Genomic DNA, 20883 nt, shown 5'->3' on the forward strand with positions numbered 1-20883 from the left:
TAAAAAAAAAAAGTTACGAGCCAAAGCCAAATTTTCCGACCTAAATAGAAAAATAAAGAGGTAAATCTAGCTCCAAAAAACCAAAATGGCAACACTGACTCCCAGTAGAATTCTCCCCCTACTTTTTATACCTTTCATGAGCATGAAATGGTATTATAACTTTGGTCCGATGTTTGTAAGTACCAGAACAAAAAGAGATAGACCCATTAAAATGTATACTTATTTGATCAGAACGTCGAGCTGAGTTGATTTATCCATGTCCGTCTGTCCGTCTGTCCGTCTGTCCGTCTGTCCGTCTGTCTGTCTGTTTGTATGCACTGTATGTTGTAGTCTCTCAGTTTTCGAGATATCCGGATCAAATTTGGTAAGTGGGTGTATTTTTATAATGTATTAATCATTTGTCGGAACCGGAAGAATCGGACCACTATAACATATAGCTCCCATACAACTGATTGTTCAGATATGAGATTTTTCATTATAACTTCTCCATTTATGCAGCTACGAACATGAAATTTTGCAATACTTGCACCCATTATCAACAGAATACTTACAGTGAAAATTAAAAAGATCGGGTAACTATAACCTATAGCTCCCATACAACTGATTGTTCAGATATGAGATTTTTCGTTATAACTTCTCCATTTATGCAGCTAGGAACATGAAATTTTGCAGTACTTGCACCTATTATCAACAGAATACTTACAGTGGAAATTACAAAGATCGGGTCACTATAACCTATAGCTCCCATACAACTGATTGTTCAGATATGAGATTTTTCGTTATAACTTCTACATTTATGCAGCTACGAACATGAAATTTTGCAGCACTTGCACCCATTATTAACAGAATGCTTACAGTGAAAATTACAAAGATCGGTTCACTATAACCTATAGCTCCCATACAACTGATTGTTCAGATATAAAATTTTCCGTTATAACTCCTCCATTTATATAGCTGGGAACAGGAAATTCCGCACTGTTTTCAATAATTATCAACAGAAAACTTACAGTGAAAATTAAAAAGATCGGATAACTATAACCTATAGCTCCCATACAACTGATTGTTCAGATATGAAATTTTTCGTTATAATTCATGCATTTATGCAGCTAGGAACATGAAATTTCGCACCATTTTCACTCATTATTAACAGAATACTTACAGTGAAAATAACAAGGATCGGATGACTACAACATATATCTTCCATACATCTGATTGTTCAGATATGGGATTTTACTGTAAAACTCCTTTATTTGAACAGCTAAAACCGATAAATTTCGTAAGATATTTTATAAATAATAATACAAAGTCTACTGAGAAAATCGTCAAAATCTATGCTGTATAAGCTTTATCTCCTATAGCACTGATTGTTCAGATACCAGTTTTTGCGATATATCTCCTTTATGTAGGAAACTAAACCCAATAAATTGTGTTACCGGTTTACATACCGATCACATAGCAGTGAAAATCACTTAGATTGGTGCTAATATAAGGTATATCTTCCATACCTCTGTTTGTTCAGATGCGATTTTTTATATAGGTATGTAACTCCTCTATCGATGTATGCAGATGTACTCAAAAGCAGTAATCTGTCAAAGTAAAATTTGCAGATGTTCATGAAAGGTATGAAGCCTTCGGCATAGCCGAAGACAGCGCTGCTCTTACTTGTTTGTAGAGCATTTTAAACCCATAACCACTATGTTTAATTAAAAACAAGAAAATTACTGCAAAATATTTGCTTTAAAAAGGCAGAGGAGCGTGATCGGATATCAATGCTGCCGTAAATAGTCCTTGACCAAAAAAAAGTCTAGTTCGTTCCGTTGGCGTGGACAAGACTATCGTTGGAATATTCATTGTGTTCGTGGGCGATTTTGCTTTCGTTCTCCACCTATGAATGTCGGGCATGATAATCTTTTAATATTTTTTTACTGTTTTGGCCTGAAAACAGTGTGCAATGAACTTCTTAAAAATTTTCAAACAACGCATCCATTTCCATAGTCAAAAGCCCCAAAAAAATTTTCTTTCCTGTTTTGAGATCTAAAAAAGACAAGCAATTAAAAATTTAACTTTTGAAGGTCTGATTGATTGTCCTTAAAATGATCTTCAAAAGTAAAACTTTTGACATTTTTTCCTTTTTAATTTGATATGTGTCTTTCGATTTCTCGACGCAAAAACAGCAAAAAATATAAGTATATGTAAAATCTTTTAAAAATTGTATTGCATACTTTTTTCCGGTAAAAAAGGGAAACAATTTAAAACCCTCTACATTTGAAGGGTATTTTAAAAGTCAGTCACTACTATTAAATTTATTTCGCTATGTTCGCGTTCTCGGGATATCAGATTTTTGTGACAAAAAATGTCATTTGCAACGCTGTCTCTTCACAGTTTTTGAAAGCCCCCACAGACTTTCATCCTTGTTTGACATCGGAATGTGCTTTCCACCATCACATTGAAGAATTCGTAGAGAAGGTTGCAACTTTGTATTAAACCTCATTTGGTTCGAACGACGCGGATACGCCCTGCTGCTCAACCTCTCTCTACAACGCAGTATAGATTTTGCCGAGATCTCAAATTTAGACATGACGTTGCATTATAGGCAAACTGTATTTGTGCTACCAAAAGTGTCTTTAAAATCAGCGAAGAGATATGGTATATCGATTTGCTTGCTTGTGAATGTCTGATGAATGGTAGATTTTCCAGATCTGATAAGGTTAGATCGGTTCATTCATGAAGACCTTCAGACAACATTGTCGGCAGGACCTCATTAAAAATGCTAAGGCTTACCCTGCGACCAACAGCAGAATCTCTCATCTTATGGATTGGGTAAAGTACACGGAGACTCCAATCTTCGGCTATGTATTTGTAGTTGTCATACTAAAATTGAGCCCGCTATCGATTTTTCTATTGAAAGGAAAAGTGTTAACAAGTGTACCCTTCATCCTTCATATGTACTCTGGACGTCTTCCCGTCTCTGCAGAAACCAGCCCAGGTCTTGTGAGCAAGATCTAAAGATGCATTGAATCGTCCCGGCAATCTTGGTCAAGGACTATCTCCCGCTGTAGCCCACAATTACTTCTTGGGTTGTAAATAATGCGCATGACATAAATCTCCAGTGAAGAGAAATATCGTGAACCATCTTGGATGTTGTAAAATTATATTCAAGAGATCAGCATACTATAGTTTTCCTCCTTATTGATTGGCACTGTAACCGCCTAAGCGATCAAGGCGAGTCAATTAAAGCACGCCATTCGTTTCTCCTCAGTGCCAATTGGAAATGTCAGGTTAATCCAAGTGCTTCTCCGGCTGGTCTTTCCTCTTCGTCTGTTAAAAGCAATACTAACCGATAAACGATTTTTTGTGACCGGAAATTGAAGATATGGACTTGGTTTTCGCGCCATGCCACACAGCCCGTGCTACAATCGGACTTTGGACGCCAAGTTCTGTAACCGTGTTATCATCAGCCATTTCGGCGAGGTAAATTGGCCACCCCGGAGCTGAGATTTGATGCCGTTTTTCTTCTTTTTTTTTTTGGTGAGCGAATGTCGAACAAGCCATTCGTGAGATAGATCCAGAAGCCGTCAGCAAAGCCTCGGAAAACTGGGTTAACAGGATGGGGTTAAAGAAATCACACGAAAGGGAATCGCTCTGTCTGAAACTTCGTTTGGGATCAAAGGATCTTCCTAAATCTGATGGAGCTTGCGGTATTTTTCAACGCTATGTAAGCCGTATTAGCTTCGCGGGGATACCAAATTCAGAAATTGCGGCATAAAGGCAACTTATTTTCGTGCTATCGAAAGCGGGTTTGAAATCGACATATACATAGTGTGTGTCCTATTCTTTTCCAAGATTTAACGTATTCTGAATACCTGGTCTATGGTGGATTTCCGAAGTCTAAAGTCACGCTGATAAGGCGAAATAAGTCGTTGACGGCGTTATGGACATTAGTCACCACTTTGCTGGTATTTTTTACAGGAGCAGTTCTGGTTTCGAAACCTTCTGTAAGTCGCCTAACTTTTTGGTATTTCAAGCTCTTTGCATTCTTGTATTTCGGCCACTCTCTTCTCATTACGGAGAATACGAGACGTACATATTTCCCTCTTCAACTAACTATATCGGTCGCACATAGTTCGCATTGAGCCCGATCGGAATTATCGTGGGCATAAAGTTCAGCTTAACACTAAGAATCGAACTGTACCCATTCAACTCATTTTATTTTGAAATGAAAAAATGTAATCAAAATGGTTGCATACATACTTATCAAAAGGACCGTAAAGCAGCCCAAAGCCAGGAGTGCACACCAAAATGCCATTACAAAAATATAAAGTTTCCCACAAAAAACTTTTTCTCACGCTCACCTGAGGGGCAGCGCAGTATATACAGTTCACTAGCTCCGTTGAAAAAACTCAGCCAGCGCGGCGCATAACTATGTATAAGTAGATGACAAGCAAGGCGCACAGATGTGCCTTGTAAACTTCCATGCCAGGGCTTACAGCGAAATCCACGTGCAAAAGGGGGAAGTCCTCGTCGTCGTCGTCGTCGTCGTCGCCGCACCACGAAAGCAGCGGCAATGCGTACAAATACAAAAATATTGTGTATTTTAAAATAAAATAAAGCAAGTCACAGGAAGCAACGGAAACGTGTAAGGAAGTGAGGAAGCGAGTGACTACATAGCCGGGCAGTGAAGGAATTACAGCAAGGGTGTGCGGTTGCATCGGCATGCAGCAACAACGAACGGAACAACCACAACAACTAAGAGTGAATGGAGGACCCGATCGCGTTATGCATGGACAAGTGGTGTTTGCTGGTTTTTGTTACTTCAAAAATTAAAATATTGAAATTAGACAGACAACACAAAAGCAGCGAGACGAGCGCACAACCCTCGGGAAAGTAGGGGAGTTTTCGTGAGCAAGGCTGTGTGTGTGTGCATGTGCATAGATACATATGTATGTGTGAGCGTGAGGGGTGGCAATGCGACTTGCATAGCGTGCATGGGAATTTATTGACGAAGCTGAGGTGAGAATGCTTTCAGTGCAGAAAGGTAAGGGAAACTAAGCTGTGTGGGAGGGTCCTACATGTATAATTTTCTTTTAAATATCATTATTAATAAGGTTAGTCAGTTGTTGTTGGCAATTAATTGAGGGCGCAAATGTTAAACAGAAGTTATAATTGCGTTTTATTTTAGCTTTGGCTTTTAGTTGATCCTATTTATGATTGAACTGTAACAGATGTTAGAATTTTCTCACGATTTTCGTTTGAGTAATGAAGTGGGAAAATGATCAAAATTTTATGTTTTCGTTTGAGAAGTCGATAAAGAATGAGTAAAAAAAAATGCTGTAACAGTAAAATTTGCAAAAATTGATAATGGCAAAATTGGAAAGAGATATTTTATATTGAAATATTGGGCATAATCTATATCTACACATACATATATATATATATATTACAAAAAAAAAATAGCCGTTTTATTTGTTAGCACTTGGCTCAAAAACTAATTAATGGATTTCATCCAAATTTGGACAGAATATTCGTTGTATTTGGAGCTGAAGTCGAGGTGTTTAATCCAATTTTCACCTAAGCTCAACGCTATTTCCAAAGATCCTCAGAGCCATCAGCGAATTTCAATAAAGCGTAAAACCTTTCAAATTAAACTCAAAAGCAAAACATTTGTAACACGCTCATTTGAGTAGCATATTCAACGCCCCCAAAAAAGCCAGCTTCTAATTGGGAGTTCAGTTTCCCATAAATGCATTCTTTCCCAACAAAGCCCACAATAAAAGTTCCCATAGGCAGCAAATTTTGCGTCCGCTTGCCTTATTTCTGAACTGTATGTACATATTTTTCATTCAATCAAACGGCAGCTAAAAATAAAACCGCAACAGCAACAGCAACAACAACGAAATCCACAACTCAATGCAAAGATTAACTAGCTGCCACATTTATATGTTTACACATGTACCCATGTACATACATATAAGTATACATATTTCCATACATATGATTGGAGAAGTGGTGAATGCGCTCGACGGCGGCGACGCATGGACGCGTATGCCAGGCGGCAGCCGAAAAGACAAAGGTAGCCAAAATATTCACGTACGAAACGTGCACGCCAAGTTTCACATGGCCCACAATTTGTGCTTGGTCTGCTACCGGTAGGCCAACAGGCCGGCTGGTCGGTCGTCTGGCTGCGTCTGCGTCTGCGTTTTGAGGTTAAGGTTGCCGATCAGAAGAAGTAAAAATAAAAATAAGTGCAATAAAAAAGCGGCTTTGCGCTGCAGCGTCTTATTGATTTCTTTCGCATCGCACATTTGCTGCTGCCTTCTCACACTTTTTGTAAGGGGAGTGCACTATGAAAGAAATAGAACGAAAAAAGGGCAACTGTTTAATGAGATCTTCGAGGCTGTGCCAGCGTTTGTGTTTGTGTGTGTGCGTGCTTATGAGTGGCATTATGCGTGATGAATTTTATGCATGCCTTTGAATCCTTCGCGTATTTTAATGTGTAAATCGTGCGTTGAATGTTTGCAAATGAGAAACGAAATATTATGTTCCAATAATTGTAGGATACGGCAGTGGATGAATATGAATATCAACGCCACCTGTGGGCATACAGCTCGAAAGCTTGAAAATTTATCGTTTATACTAGATTCCCAGCTGGAAAGCTAGGATATAACACAGTACCCCCCGCCAGGCATGGCGTTCAAAAAACCACGATTTTCTCTCTTAAATGATGCAGGCTAGAAATGTTTATTTTTTATTAGTTATTGATTAAAGCAAAGCTTCGTGAAGGCTGTCAACGAAACCTTGACATCGAGAAGCCATGAATGTCCAGTAAATACTTTAAGACGCGACCCATATTTATGCATTTTACCAACTACCTAAACATCTTCAACCACCGAGTCTGGCGCTACTTTTTGTACCTCCTTTGCCTTAGGATGGCTGAAAGTGTAAGCAATTCTGACATATGTACACCGCAACCAGTTTAGCCACTTACCAGACTGTGTGAAACGTACCAGCTAGTGGTTGAGATCGGATTCCGGTCTATAATTTTATCCAGAATTTCCTCGTTGCTGAGCTTTTTCGCTGTTCGTTTTCGTCTCAATAAATCATAAAAAGGGGCTTATTTATGAATTTGCGGAGGTTTCGGCTTTTATCGGGAGTGTCGGGAATGGATTGGTCTCGTCCCGCCACGAGATTTGTAAAGACCTTTCCGATACCAACCATACCGGCAATTTTGAAATCAGTAACGCGGGTTCAGCGGGTCTCGGTATCCCGCGCCCATCTCTAGTTCAGACCACACTTGGTCTTATTGCTTTGGAAATTCATCTATAGACGCGTCGTTGTCTCAAAATATGCGCAGAGGTCAAAAAGCCATCTAACTCGAGAAACGCATCCTTTGGACTCCAGTTCAATGCAGATCCAAGAATTTTTAAAACTAGGATCAACTGGAATAGAAACCTAATCCTATGCTACTTACCATCCGGTTGGTGGTAGTTGTGTGCGGCTTTCGCCGACTCCATATGCGGCGGGCCAGATTCAAATGTTTCCTGGAGAAAAATAGAACTAACGTTATTCTCACAGGTAAACGGGAAAAGATAAAAGTCTACCGCCGTTATCATGAGCCCACAGTATATAAAATTGATACTGAAGGTCAACCAAACAGAGCGGAGCTCGCATACCAGCGGCCAGGCAGCTTGGTCATAAATCCATCTACCTCGGAGTGTCGTAGATTTGTGGAAAGGAAGTAACAGCACTGTCCGAGCAGTGGTAGGGAGAGGCCACGAAAAGTGTACTGCCCCTCCACATTTTTTGTTTGCGCCGCGCACGGCCGGATATATAGCGAAAATATTTGTTGACAAACATTTTCGGAAAATTTTTATATTCCATAGTTTAAAAAAAAATATAACTTCAGTCACACTCATATGAATTCATCTATTCCTTGTCTAGTTCAACTGTACTTCCTATTAAAAAAAATATTAAGCCAACATTTGGCACGCTGCAGATCCTAAATCTATACTCATACATAAATACATAAACAATACTACTTAAATTGATAGCTGAACTCGATTGCTTCCGAATTTCCTCTTCAGGCGAAACAAAGTAATTGCTGATATTCTGCATTTACCGGCGTTTGACTCGTGCAAAAATTTCAGGATTCCAAAATACTTGTCAGCAAGCATTCCCTACCTATGCGCCTCTGCCTTGCAGCCGCCTCATGCATTTCACACTTTCCCACGCCTAATTTTAATTATTACTGCGACAGCTGTTCCTCGTCTGCAACCCACTGTCGTCAACCCTGCTAGCCTCCTTGGCTACGTCCCATCCTCGGTGATGACTTTACCTTTTGCGATGCTTCTTTTGTTTTCATTTATGAATATGTCGAAATCTTAGGCTTGAATGCGCCTTGCTTCAAAACACAACCCCCATTTTCATGTAGCCGCCAAGCAACCAACCAACCGAGCAATCGACCGATCGTCTGGGTGATCAACCAGTCAGCCGACCCTCCTCCTTTGGTTGACGATGCTGTGCCGATGCCGAGTTGCGATATGGAAGTCTTAAGGTGCAGCTGTCGATATTCAAACACATCTTATGCATATACATATATACATACGTATATACTTCTGCTAAGTTTTGTGAGCAAAAGAAAGTTTTCTTACCTACCCGATACCCCAATAAAAAAAAACAAACTTCTAGTGTGTGAGTGTCGCATAGTTTCTGCAGCTATGAAACGGATAATTCCAAACAACTGTGTAAAAATAAAAATTGTAGACCCTTTATATTAATTATGCAGTTATTTACTTGATAACCTTAAGACCTCAGGCTTAAAAAAAAGTTTTACGAATCTCTTAAGTTTTTAAAATAGTTGCAGAGTTACCGTTATTTATAGTATTCCAAAGTAAAAATGTTTCCCAAGAACTCAATATTCAGCATTTCTTCTTAAACGCGGTGGCATATCCCATTTACGCGATGCTAAATACGCGCGCATGCACATTAGGGTGTACCATCTTTCTTTTTTTTAAATTCGATATGCATGAACTAGCTCTTCCCTATTTTTCGGGACTGGATCAAGTTCTCATAAGATCCGTACCGAGAATTGGCCAGTTTAGGGCCCTTCATAAAGTCCAGTCGCGAGTGGAGTGCTTCGGAAACCACAGCGCCAGCTAGAGCATGCTCCATTAAAGCCAGCCACTAACACCGATATACCGGTCACCAAGGAGAGAGTTAGGAGGACTTTGTGAGGTTCAAGGCGATATTCTCCGGCGAAGTCAGTTCTAGATTTCATCACTTAATCGACCAGTGGAGGAAACCTCAGAAACGGTAACAAAAAAAAGAACGAAAAAACTCTGTACTCGTAACCGGACTCGATCCTGTGGTGTATTGGCAAAACCAAGGAAGATCATATGAATCACAGGTGGCAGAAATAAAGTAGGCAAGAACCTTAATTACCAATGGAAGCCAGTCCATTTTGTTATGTTATGTTATTGGGCATCCTAATGCACATACGCACACATTAGTATGTAAATTTGTTTATGTATATTGCTAACCGCTAAATAGTTTGTATATTAGCTATGACGTTTTTCCAACAAAATAAATCACTTTATTATTTAAGCGGAGGAGTCTACTTAAAACATGTGTATGTATGTACGTATGTATGTTTGTATATAAATGAAAAACCAAAAAAAGAATACATATTTAAATCACTCTGGTCGAGTTGAGTTGAGTGATTTCGCTTTCGTTGCTCTGTATCAATTTATGGACTCATATCCGTCATTTAAATGGAAAGCAAATGGCTATGGATGTAAGTATGTATGTATGCTTGTGTGTATGTCAACCCGCTGATATGGTGATAAAAATTATGACAATGAGGGTAATATTTAATGCAAGCGTTCACACGAGCACGAACGCGAACACGCACACGTACACCCACATCCACTCGATTACCGGAAAGTGGCAATACCCAGGAATTTCGCCCCCTTTACACAGCAAGCGGGGTAATGACGTGACCGCCGCCGCCACCGACGTCGCAGCTTCGATACATTTCACCACATAGTTCACACACTCGACTTTAGTCACAGCCACAGTGGCAGTCAACGCGGTTCCGCAGATGTGGCTACCACAGCGCCAACACTAACTGGCGCACATACTCGTCTACAGATATGTACGTATGTATGTATGTCTGCGAGCGTCTCCAAAACCAAGAACTTACCTGTGCGCACTTTGACTATCTGTCTTGTTGGCTGACAAAGCGGCCGTCTGTCGGACCTAGTGTCTCACGGTTCACACCAGAGCCACCACCACCACAACAACCACCGTCTACGTGTAGCGCTTGTACTGCCGCAGAGCAGAGGAGCTCAAACTCAGGTAATAAATAAGCAAGCGCAGCCGGTTTTTTGGTGAGCGTGAGAAAAAACGTAAAGGAGCTGGCTTGGCGGTTCGTGTGCGAGTCGTGTGTGCACGTCGCTGTCTGGCTTGCTGACTTCGTGCGCCAAGAAAGTCGTCGTCTTCGTAGCCATCCTCGTGTGTTGGCAGCATATTCGTAAGCACCGTACTGCTCGTCCGCCAACGAGCGCAAGGATCATGCTGAGTGCGCGCTGTCCTGACGATCAGTATCCTGTTGTAGTTGAACGCGCGTGGTCGTGTGTTGTGCGCGCCGCATAAAAAAAAAAACTGCTAAAGCATGCAAGTTATGATTACTTCGAAATGAAATATAGCATAAAATTACCAAATTATTTAGTACACTGTTCGTGAAGAGGTGTTGCATTAGTATGTGGATGCACAACTGATTGAAAAATGCAAGGCAATGCAAATTTTGTGCAATAAAAAACTGAAACAAATAGCGCGGCGCTTAAGTCGCTTGTGTAGACGGAAGACCAAAGTTTCTAATTTAAGTGTTGTGTTTGAAAAAAATATTGTTATTGTTTTCCACACGCCGTGTATGTGTATGAGTGAATGTGCTAAGAGGTTCTATTAAAAAAAAAAATTTATTGCTGCTGAAACGTATTTGGACAACGAAACCGTTAAATTAACTTGAAACTTGTAATATTGATGCTTCAATAATGGATTACAAAAACGATTTTCACTCGGATGATGATTTCGATTGTTCCAACGGCTATAACGACTGCTATAACGGTACAAATGGCAGCGGACAGGCACAAATGTCAAATTCGCATGGCCTCTCGAAGGCCGAACTGAGAAAGGTTTGTAAGGTTTTTGGAAGTTTAAAAAACGTTTTTTTCGAAATTCATTGAAAAATTTAACCGTATAATTAGTAAAATAGAATTGTTTTATAAATGATTATGTTTCTTTGCGATGAAAAACATTAGTACAAGTACTAAAAGTGGTTACAAACTTGTTTGAGACTTTTTTCGAAACAAGTGTAGCTCTCCTTTTTTGCTTATTTTTTCTTGTGAAATGTCCATGCATTTTTTTCTTGACAGAATTTCAAACACTGAATAATTTAACATAAGGTTAAAGCTAATACATAGTTATTTAGGGTAGGTTTTAAGTTTCTCAACCAGCTGCGATATAAAAAAACTCGTTTTTTTATAAAAAAAAAAATCTTGAAAAATCTGCTTTCAAAAGAGTTAAGCCGAAATTACCGACACCATCGGGAATTAATTTTGTGTTCTATAAAATTGAAAAGCTCTTGTAGAGAATGCTCAAAAATTTAAAAAATATTTACTTAACTGTCAACATTTCTGCAAAAAAATCCGTCAGTCTCGAATTTTCCAGCTTTTCGAGTTTAAGAAATTATCTAAAAATATTGAATACATATTTCATTCAAACTGAGTTGAACAAATTTAAATTCGTTTAAAAAATATTTAAAATTTATAAAAACTCAGTAAGAAATAATTAGAAACTAAAACTATTTCGAATTTTTTTCTAAACATATTTCCCATTTTCGAAAGTCAGTTGGAATAATTACGAGGGCAGTTTGACACATTTTTTTCTAAAAAGTGTACACTTTTTAACATGCATATGTATATGGTCTGCTCTTAGCTCGATAAATTTACAGGGCAACTGTATTTCACCATAGTCTTTCAGTAAGGCAATTATCCATTCTGGCAACTATCTGGAAAGCTCTTTTCTACTAATTGAAAGATCTGCTAACGAGAAGAGAACTTAGAGTTTTTCTGTTCGTCTCTTAGAAATTAGTTTTCTAAAACGTAAATGAACTAAAAAATATATGATTTTCCTTTTAAAACAACAAAAAAGAACAGTTTAAGAAAATTTAGTTAAACAAATTTAATATAAAAAAAGAGAAAAGTGGGTTCCTAAAATTTAAATTAAACGAAAAAAAATATTTTAAAAGAGGGTTCTTAAAAAAGAAAAAAATACTAAAAGAAGAATATTAATATTTTTTCTTTTATAATTTAATTTTCTTTTAGTTTTTACATTTAATTTTATAGTTTTATTTCAGTTTTATAAACTTATTTCCTATTTTTCTTTAATATAAGTTTCTAAAAACAAAACGGAAACAAAAATATTTATTTTTTTTAAGCAATAAAATCTAAAAATTTATTTAAATAGAGACAAAATTTATGTTTCTTTCTTTCAAAACAGTAAACTCTAGATATCAAAACAAAATTAAATTAAAAGGAAAAATAAATTAAAAAAGAAAAATTAAATAACTTGCTAAAAATTAAATGAAATTAAAAAAATTATGTTTCCTTTCAAAATATTTTTATTTCATTTCATTTATTAAGAGAAATATTCAAATCTAAAATTTTAAAGAAAATTAAATAAAATAAAATAAGTTTCAAAAAATTTAAATCTTTCTTTTTGAAATAATAAATCTAAAATTTAAAAGTAAATTAAACTAAAAAAGGAATCTCTCGAGTGGCGCTCCAGTGGTTTGCTCTCTCGGTCATTGCGGCTGTTGGAGCAACGCGAGCAAAATGATATGCACACAAGCGCTTTTTGTCAAAGAGCTTTTCACCGTGAAAATTGGAAATGGAGCTTTTATTTGTAAGAACTTCGTGCCAGAACAAACAAAGGCTTTCAAACTATCTTGTTTACTGACTTTCAATTGTCTCACAAAACATTTTCAACTATTTCAGCCAGAATCGCTCTGTTAGGGCCAATTTCACAATGCGCAGTTAACTCAGAATCGGGAGTTAACTACAGAATTTTGTACTGAAAATCTCTAGTTAACTGTCGATTCTGAGTTAACTACGCACTGTGAAATTGGCCCTTAGTCTAGTTATTTCCAATTATTTAACTTTCCGTTACTAACATGAATTTTATAACATGGTTACTAGCATCGATCCCTCAGACCGAAGTGCAGAGAATGTTAATTTCTTTACATTAAATATATGTGTAGTAAAATAAACATAACAAAACCAAATAGCAGAATTTCATTAAACAATACATTCTAAAAAAAACACGTTCGATAGTAAAGTAATTAATTTTTGAATAATTTAATAAATTAAATTTTCAATTTAAATTTTTTGTATTGATATGTTTCATTCTCGGCTTGAAATAGATAACTTTGCTCCAAACACAGGAACCTGCCACACTCAAAACATATACTAACATCGGTCTCACAGACCGAATCACTGACAAAAGGGATAAAACTCAAGATAGCAGCGACCAATCTACACTGGCATCAACAAGATCACTGATCAACCGAGAGGTATACAAAGAAAACAAGTTCAAAAAGCTCAACTCTGTTGTACAGAAAGCTTTAAGAATGTGTTCGGTCTGTGAGACAGCATGTTAGTAACGGAAGGTCGATCGCATCCAATTATTAGGTTTCATCAAGGCCCTAAGTAGACATAGAGATCAGGAGAGTATACCTTGGATGTGAGATTATAAACGAAATTAACTTTTTCCATTTTCGGTAGTCTGCTTTCAACGACTGTCTCAAGACAAACTAGGTGCCAGCTTGTTTGTTGCGTTTGAAATTAGTACGATGGGAAATCAAATAGACACTTACTTAAAAAAACTGATTTTGATAATCTCTAAAAAAATCAACGGAAACATCGAACTCAATAAAAAAAAAAAGAAATAAATAATTTTGAATTGCCAAGCCTACATAGTTTATAAATTTTACCTTTTACACTGTTTTTTGAAGAAATTATATTTATTGCTCTACACCACATCAATCTTTAATCTCAATGAATAGACATGCTTCTCACTTTTCAATCAAAATTTTTTTGCAGACTAATAAACCAATTATGGAGAAGCGACGGCGTGCGCGTATAAATCACTGCCTCAACGAGCTCAAATCACTCATATTGGAAGCAATGAAGAAGGACGTAAGTAAAATGTGATACAAAAAAATGTTGTACGTATAGTCCCAACGCAGAGTTAATCTTAAGCTCCAGCTTTATCTTTATTGTTATCTTGCTTTTAATGCATTTTTTCTATTTATCTTTATGTTCAGTTTAGTCCTTATCTTTATCTTTATCTATATCTTTACCTTTATCTTCATTTCACCTTCATCCTTATCATCTTCACCTTCTCCTTATTCTCAATCAAAATTTTTGTCTGTAATTTTATATTTATCTTTGGCTTGGTCTATATCTCTGCCGTTATTATTATTTTTGTATGTAGTTGTCTATATGTATCCTTGCTTTTGCCTTTGTCTCTCCCCGAACACAGTTTCTCTGTAGGCCTTCGCCATATACAACCTGCAACCGCAAACCTCTCCGAACCTATCATCTTACATGAAATCGCTTTTGATTTTTTAATTCGACGGGGACTACAATGTCAAAAGAGTTATTTTTTTTTTTAATGTGCGTCTTGATGTTATTATGTATACAAATGGAAAGACCTACAGTTCTACGTCCATATTGTATTTTACATTCCATTGCCTGCTGAGGGGCGGCCATAAAAAATATTCGCATAAAAACCGCTTTGCCATCCGAAGTTGGCGTAAAACTGTAGTTTTCTTTATTTTTGCGACATCATCAAGCACACAGTTTCTTCCGCAGTCACGCCCCTTTTAGATCGTCAACTATCGATCGTTTACTATACTCTTATCTTTTGATTTAGGTACTTTAATAACTACATATTAAACAGCGTTGATTCGATTATTTCGAAATTTTTTATGCCTTGAAAAGTCAGCCGATCGCCAGCCAGCGGTCCAACGCGTAAAGATCAATGGAGATCACCAATGAAAAAAAAAAACTTTATTATACACAAAGGATTCATTCTGAAAACTGTAACTTAGATTTGTAATCAAACGTACCACTCATCATACTGATGAGCAATTAATAAAGTTGTTTACTCAATAGATTCTCAAAATAAACGAAATGCGATTAAATGCCACTATATATTTCACAACTATTTGTCGACTTTAAAGCCGCTTTTGACAGCACTAAAAGGAGTTGCCTATACGCCGCTATGTCTGAATTTGACATCCCCTCAAAACTCATACGGCTGTGTAAAATGACGTTGAGCAATACCACCAGCTCCGTCAGAATTGGAAAAGACCTCTCCGAGCCGTTCGCCACAAAACGGGGTTTCAGACAGGGCGACTCCCTTTCATGTGACTTCTTTAATCTGATGTTGGAGAAGATAATAAGAGCTGCAGAACTGAACCGCTCAGGAACAATTTACTACAAGAGCGTGCAATTGCTGGCTTATGCCGATGATATCGACATCATCGGTAACAAAAACCGCGAAGTCTGTTCTGCCTTTTCCAAGTTGGATAGGGAAGCAAAGCGCATGGGTCTGGTGGTAAACGAGGACAAGACGAAGTATCTCCTGTCATCAAACAAACAGTCAGCACATTCGCGCCTTGGCTCCCACGTCACTGTTGACAGTTACAATTTCGAGAAAGTAGAGAATTTCGTTTACTTGGGAACCAGCATTAACACCGATAATAATGTCAGCATTGAAATCCAACGTAGAATCACTCTTGCCAACAAGTGCTACTTTGGACTGAGTAGGCAATTCAGGAGTAAAGTCCTCTCTCGACGTACGAAAACCACGCTCTATAAGTCACTCATCATGCCCGTGCTGGTATATGGCGCAGAAGCATGGACAATGACAACATCCGATGAGGCGGCTCTTGGGGTGTTTGAGAGAAAGATTTTGCGGAAGATTTACGGTGCTTTACGAGTTGGCGACGGCGAGTACCGCAGACGATGGAACGATGAGCTGTATGAGATTTACAACGATATGGACATAGTGCAGCGAATTAAAATACAGCGGCTCCGCTGGCTTGGTCATGTCGTTCGAATGGACACCGACGCTCCAGCTCTGAAAGTATTCAACTCGGAACCCGCTGGTGGTAGCAGAGGAAGAGGGAGACCCCCACTGCGATGGAAAGATCAGGTGGAGAAGGACTTGGCTTCACTTGGCGTTTCCAATTGGCGTCAGTTGGCACAGAGGAGAAACGACTGGCGTGCTTTGCTGAACTCGGCCAAAATCGCTTAGGCGGTTACAGCGCCAAAAAAGAAGAAGAAGAAGAATTTGAGGGAGCTGTTTCATCCGAGCTCCGCAAAATCAAAGCATTATTTCTGCTCATTCATTTCGTGATATTCCCAGGAACCTGTGTTCCATTAGATTCCAATGTTTTAGTTTAATTTATGACTACAAAAAAAGGTATCAAACTACAGAAATCAATTACTAAGCGGCGTCAAATTTCAATAGAATCAATTACAAAGCAAAAACATGACAAGATCAAGTGCCTCGCACACTAATGCTGGCCAACACAACTCGCTGCCACTCGAGTGTCCTGTGGTGCGCCACGTAAGTGAACAATTATGTATGTACTTACTACATACATACGTACATACATATACACATATAGCTAAGTATTTATGTACATAAGTAATATATTCAAGTAGAAAAAGTGCCTTGTTTTCTTTTTTTCATAAACAATTAAATTGAGTGTAAAATTCCTCTAAATACACCGTAAAGTAAAAAAGAGTGAATTCAAGAAAAAAAGAATGGCTCAGCAAAAAAATGCATGTCCTTTGAAAGTGTTAAACAAGCCGCCAGTGGCAGTAGCGGCGCTGATAAAAGCAAGCGATCGTCAATGATTAAATCACTTGTTACAGGCTAAAGGGCAATATGAGAAAATTGCGAGGCCGGCGACCAAGGAACAAGTGAGTGAGTGGGAACCTGTTTCGGGCCAATGCAATGGTAAACAAAAGCGAAAATGAACAACAAAAAAATTCAAACAAAGTCTATATGCTGTATGACGCAAATAAAAAAAAATATATAAAAATACTCGAAAAAAAAGAACTAAAATGAAGTGATCCTACTGCGCGCTCCTTACCTTTGCACGTATGTATGTAGATGCCTGAGTGTGAGAAAAAAACGCCAATAACAAGGCAACGCACAAGCATTGAGCTTAATGCTGACAACAAAACACAATGATGATGTTAATAATTATGAATCTCGGCAAATTTAGTTGAGGGCGAACTTGAATTCGACTGCTGCGTCTGCAGAGATCATTATGAGGCACTTGATCGTGAATAAGATCGAGGCTAGCGGCGGTGACGGTGACGGTGACGGCGGCGCTCTGTGCCAGACCACAGGAAAAAAGGAGTAGCCAAAGCAAATAATAAAAGCAACAACAACAACTAAACAAAGCCGAAGGTAAACGTGTTGCGTGGGAAACTTGGCCAGTATGGTGCTGGCGACTTGTGAATCAGCGTGAATCAGCAAAAATAAAAATAAAAATAAATTTGCAAAAAACTGAGCAGCTAAACAAAATTGCCAATGATGCGCAAAGGCGGACGATGTTGTTGATGAAATTTAAAATAGAATGCATGTTTGCATGTATATCGATCAGCATGCTACTTGCCAGTGGATCACTCGAAGCGCACATATGTATATACATACTATGCGAGCGAGAAGAGCCCACAGCAAACCACAGAAGAATTGCACTTTGCCAAGCTATGGCATTTTGCATGAATGCCTCGCGCCCGTTGCAACGAGCTGGCAAAGGCAACCAGACTCACCATAGGTGAAACATGCTTGTATGTTATGTGTGTGTTAGCTGATCTGCCACCGACAACAAGTAGCTTCACACTCCACTTGGCTGTGCCTTGGTTCGTAGTTATCCCAACCTTGCTTAAGTTCTCAGCATCTTAGCTGATCGCCAATTTTTTTTCTTTTTTCTTTTTTTTTTGCGTATGTAACACTGTCTGTCACGATCGTGTGCCGATCATCAGCGATCACCTATTCTTCATGCCGTGAAATGCAAAGAAAAAGAACAAGGGAGTCTGTAAGCTCAGTAGCCGTGGTCGCCAATTGGAAATGACTGTGATTGCAGTACAATATGAATTTGTACAGTAAAACTTCGATGTAATGAACTTTGATATAATACATAACCCTATGTAACTCGAAGCATATCTACCAAAATAAAAGTGAAGCTCACCCACATTAACCGCTATATAACTCAGACTCGAGTTGTTGATGAGGGCGTCTGTTTTGAAGTAATGAGTAAAGATTCGACAATATAAAAGCCCGGGCTTGGTACTCGGCTTAAGCTAGCACTCAGCCTAAGGGAACTCAATAATAAAGTGCCTCTTCAGCAAAAGCACTGGTGGTGCCCTATCCTGTAGCATTTAATAGACACTAACGTATGGACCTTTGCCTCTAGCAATTACCGCTTCACTCCACACTTTATCATATCAGCACCCATTTATTTTAAACACGCAAGTGACCTCAAGTCTCTCCTCGCGGATAAAGATGCATATTAAGTGACGATAGGTTTACCAGTGCATTCAGAGCAGTCTCAGGTTTTGTAGGAAAAGCTGCCGTACATCACACGGCGATCGTTCTTAGAAGTTTAGTAAGCTACTTTCCCACGCTTTTGATTGAGACAAATTCATAGCTAATCGACAGGTTTGAGAATCTATAGGAACCCTGTAGGTGACAGAGCCTATGAATCAAAAAAGACCAATCCTAGAATGCTGTTAAGGCTTTTGAAAGTCTTTTTTGCAACGTAAGACATAATCTGCATTGGTCTGGGCGTCGACATCAGCGGCGTTATGTTTGAAAAGTAGGTGTGCGTTATATCGCGCGTTTACTGTACTTCTAAATACCTCCAAATATCTGTTGGTGTAAGAGATATCAAGCTCGCTGCTGGACCTGTTGCACTACACTGCTTCCTCATTTAGACTCCCCGCCCTTTCACGTAATTATTTTTGTTTTATTTTATTCTACTTAGCTCTGCGGTTTGCAATGTTTTTGTTACCTTAAAATTTGTGGTGGAATTTTTCATACAAATTGCAATCAATTAGAAGCTGCATGATAAAGACGAAGGCAGATGCAAACACAACAAAAATAAAAATAAAAAAGCTGGGAAGCTAAAAATCCTGAAAGTGGCGCAACTTCAAAGGCATTTTCTGCATTTCACGAAAATGTGCGAAATATTTTTAGGCATAGCTGAGCCTTTCCTCAGAATTAAACGAAGTGATTGTACGTTTTTATTGAACTTCCGTTGCGCTATAAGTCTAAGCCGGCTAGTTTTTAGCAGCTTCGCGCACGTTCTTTGTTTTATTTCAGCAAAATAGTCTCGGTTGTCCTTTTTTTTTCATTTAAGCCCTATCCTTGAACGGTACTTAGCCCAGTGGTTATTGTGCGCAATTTGCTTAATACTCTATTCAATTTGACTTTGTCGCTAATATCGTCTTTTACCTGCATCTTCACACCGAATACTAACGAAATTTTCTTCTTTCCTCTTCAGCCCGCTCGCCATACCAAACTGGAGAAGGCCGACATACTGGAAATGACCGTCAAGCATTTGCAATCAGTGCAGCGTCAACAACTCAACATGGCCATCCAAACAGATCCCACCGTGGTTCACAAGTTCAAGACTGGCTTCATTGAGTGCGCCGAGGAGGTCAATCGCTACATCAATCAGCTGGATGGCGTTGATGCAGTGGTGCGACAGCGACTCATCAACCATTTGAACAGTTGCGCCAGCAATCTCGAGCAATTGGGTTCTATGACAAACTTCAATAATGGCTACCGCGGCCAGTTAGCCATGGGCATGTCGGCGCCAGGCGGTTTGTTCGGCGCTGCGTTGCCTGCCAATCCGCTTTCGATGGCCAGCGCCACTGCACCCAGTGCGCTTTTTCCGCCGTTGCCACAGGATTTGAACAACAATAGCAACAATGGTGGCGCCTTTGTCAATAGTCTCAATGCTGCAGCGGCGCCCTTGCCGCCAGTGCAAATGGGCGGCGTACAATTGATACCGTCGCGCTTGCCATCCGGCGAATTCGCGCTAATTATGCCTAGCACGCATGCAAATTTGCTGAATACCAGTAACCACAACAACAGCAACCCACCATTTCCCAGCTTCCCGCATGGCAGAAATCCGGCTGCAGTAATATCGCCCGTTGCTACCGCAACAGCGACCACAGCTACGGCGCCTGTGCTCAGCCTGCCTCCCGCATCTGTGCCCATCAATGACTTCGCCGCCAACTACAAGCGATTGAGCGCTTTCGGCCGACTACCCACAGCGCCGGCGCAGTTGCCATTGAATCAGCCGGTACATAGTGGTGCTCCCAACAGCAGCAACTGCCACCCGAGTAGCAACGGCGCGTTGGTAACTGCAGCCGCTCCGCAAAGCCAACAGCAACAACTGCCGGCACGTACTGCGCCTACTCACCATCAGCTGCATCACAACAGCTCCACGGCCACAAATAGTCCGCCGCTGAGTCCCATCTCGTCCGCCTCCCCTTCCAGCCAAGGCGATGATTCGCTGATGCACACCAGTTCCGACTTCACCGGTTCACGTCCGGCCACACCACCGCTTGATGTCACCGGCGACTTTGACCAGCAGCAGCACAACTTCTCCGGTGTCTTTTCCACGCCATCCAGTGCCGAGTCGTCGCTCACCACCAGCTCAACGTCTACGCTTGCTTCATCGGCCCGCCTGTCATTGCACCTGCAGCAGCAGCAAGTGTCTTCGACCAG

At 39.4% G+C, this 20883-nt stretch overlaps 1 protein-coding gene across 2 annotated transcripts; it reads left to right on the forward strand.

Annotated features, from left to right (window-relative positions):
* Positions 1–10087: 10087 nt before the first annotated feature.
* On the forward strand, positions 10088–20883 carry LOC118744334 (protein deadpan; the record flags this gene model as incomplete). 2 transcript variants are annotated; one of them, XM_036477251.1, is given in 4 exon segments in its annotated part: positions 10088–11189; positions 14157–14252; positions 16597–16695; positions 19649–20883. In XM_036477251.1, coding segments are annotated over 4 exon segments (1571 nt in total), but the record flags the coding sequence as incomplete, so codon positions are not given.

The sequence above is a fragment of the Rhagoletis pomonella genome, unplaced genomic scaffold (genome assembly GCF_013731165.1).
Source record: "Rhagoletis pomonella isolate Grant_MI unplaced genomic scaffold, Rhpom_1.0 Rhpom_scaffold_00008, whole genome shotgun sequence".
Taxonomy (NCBI): domain Eukaryota; kingdom Metazoa; phylum Arthropoda; class Insecta; order Diptera; family Tephritidae; genus Rhagoletis; species Rhagoletis pomonella.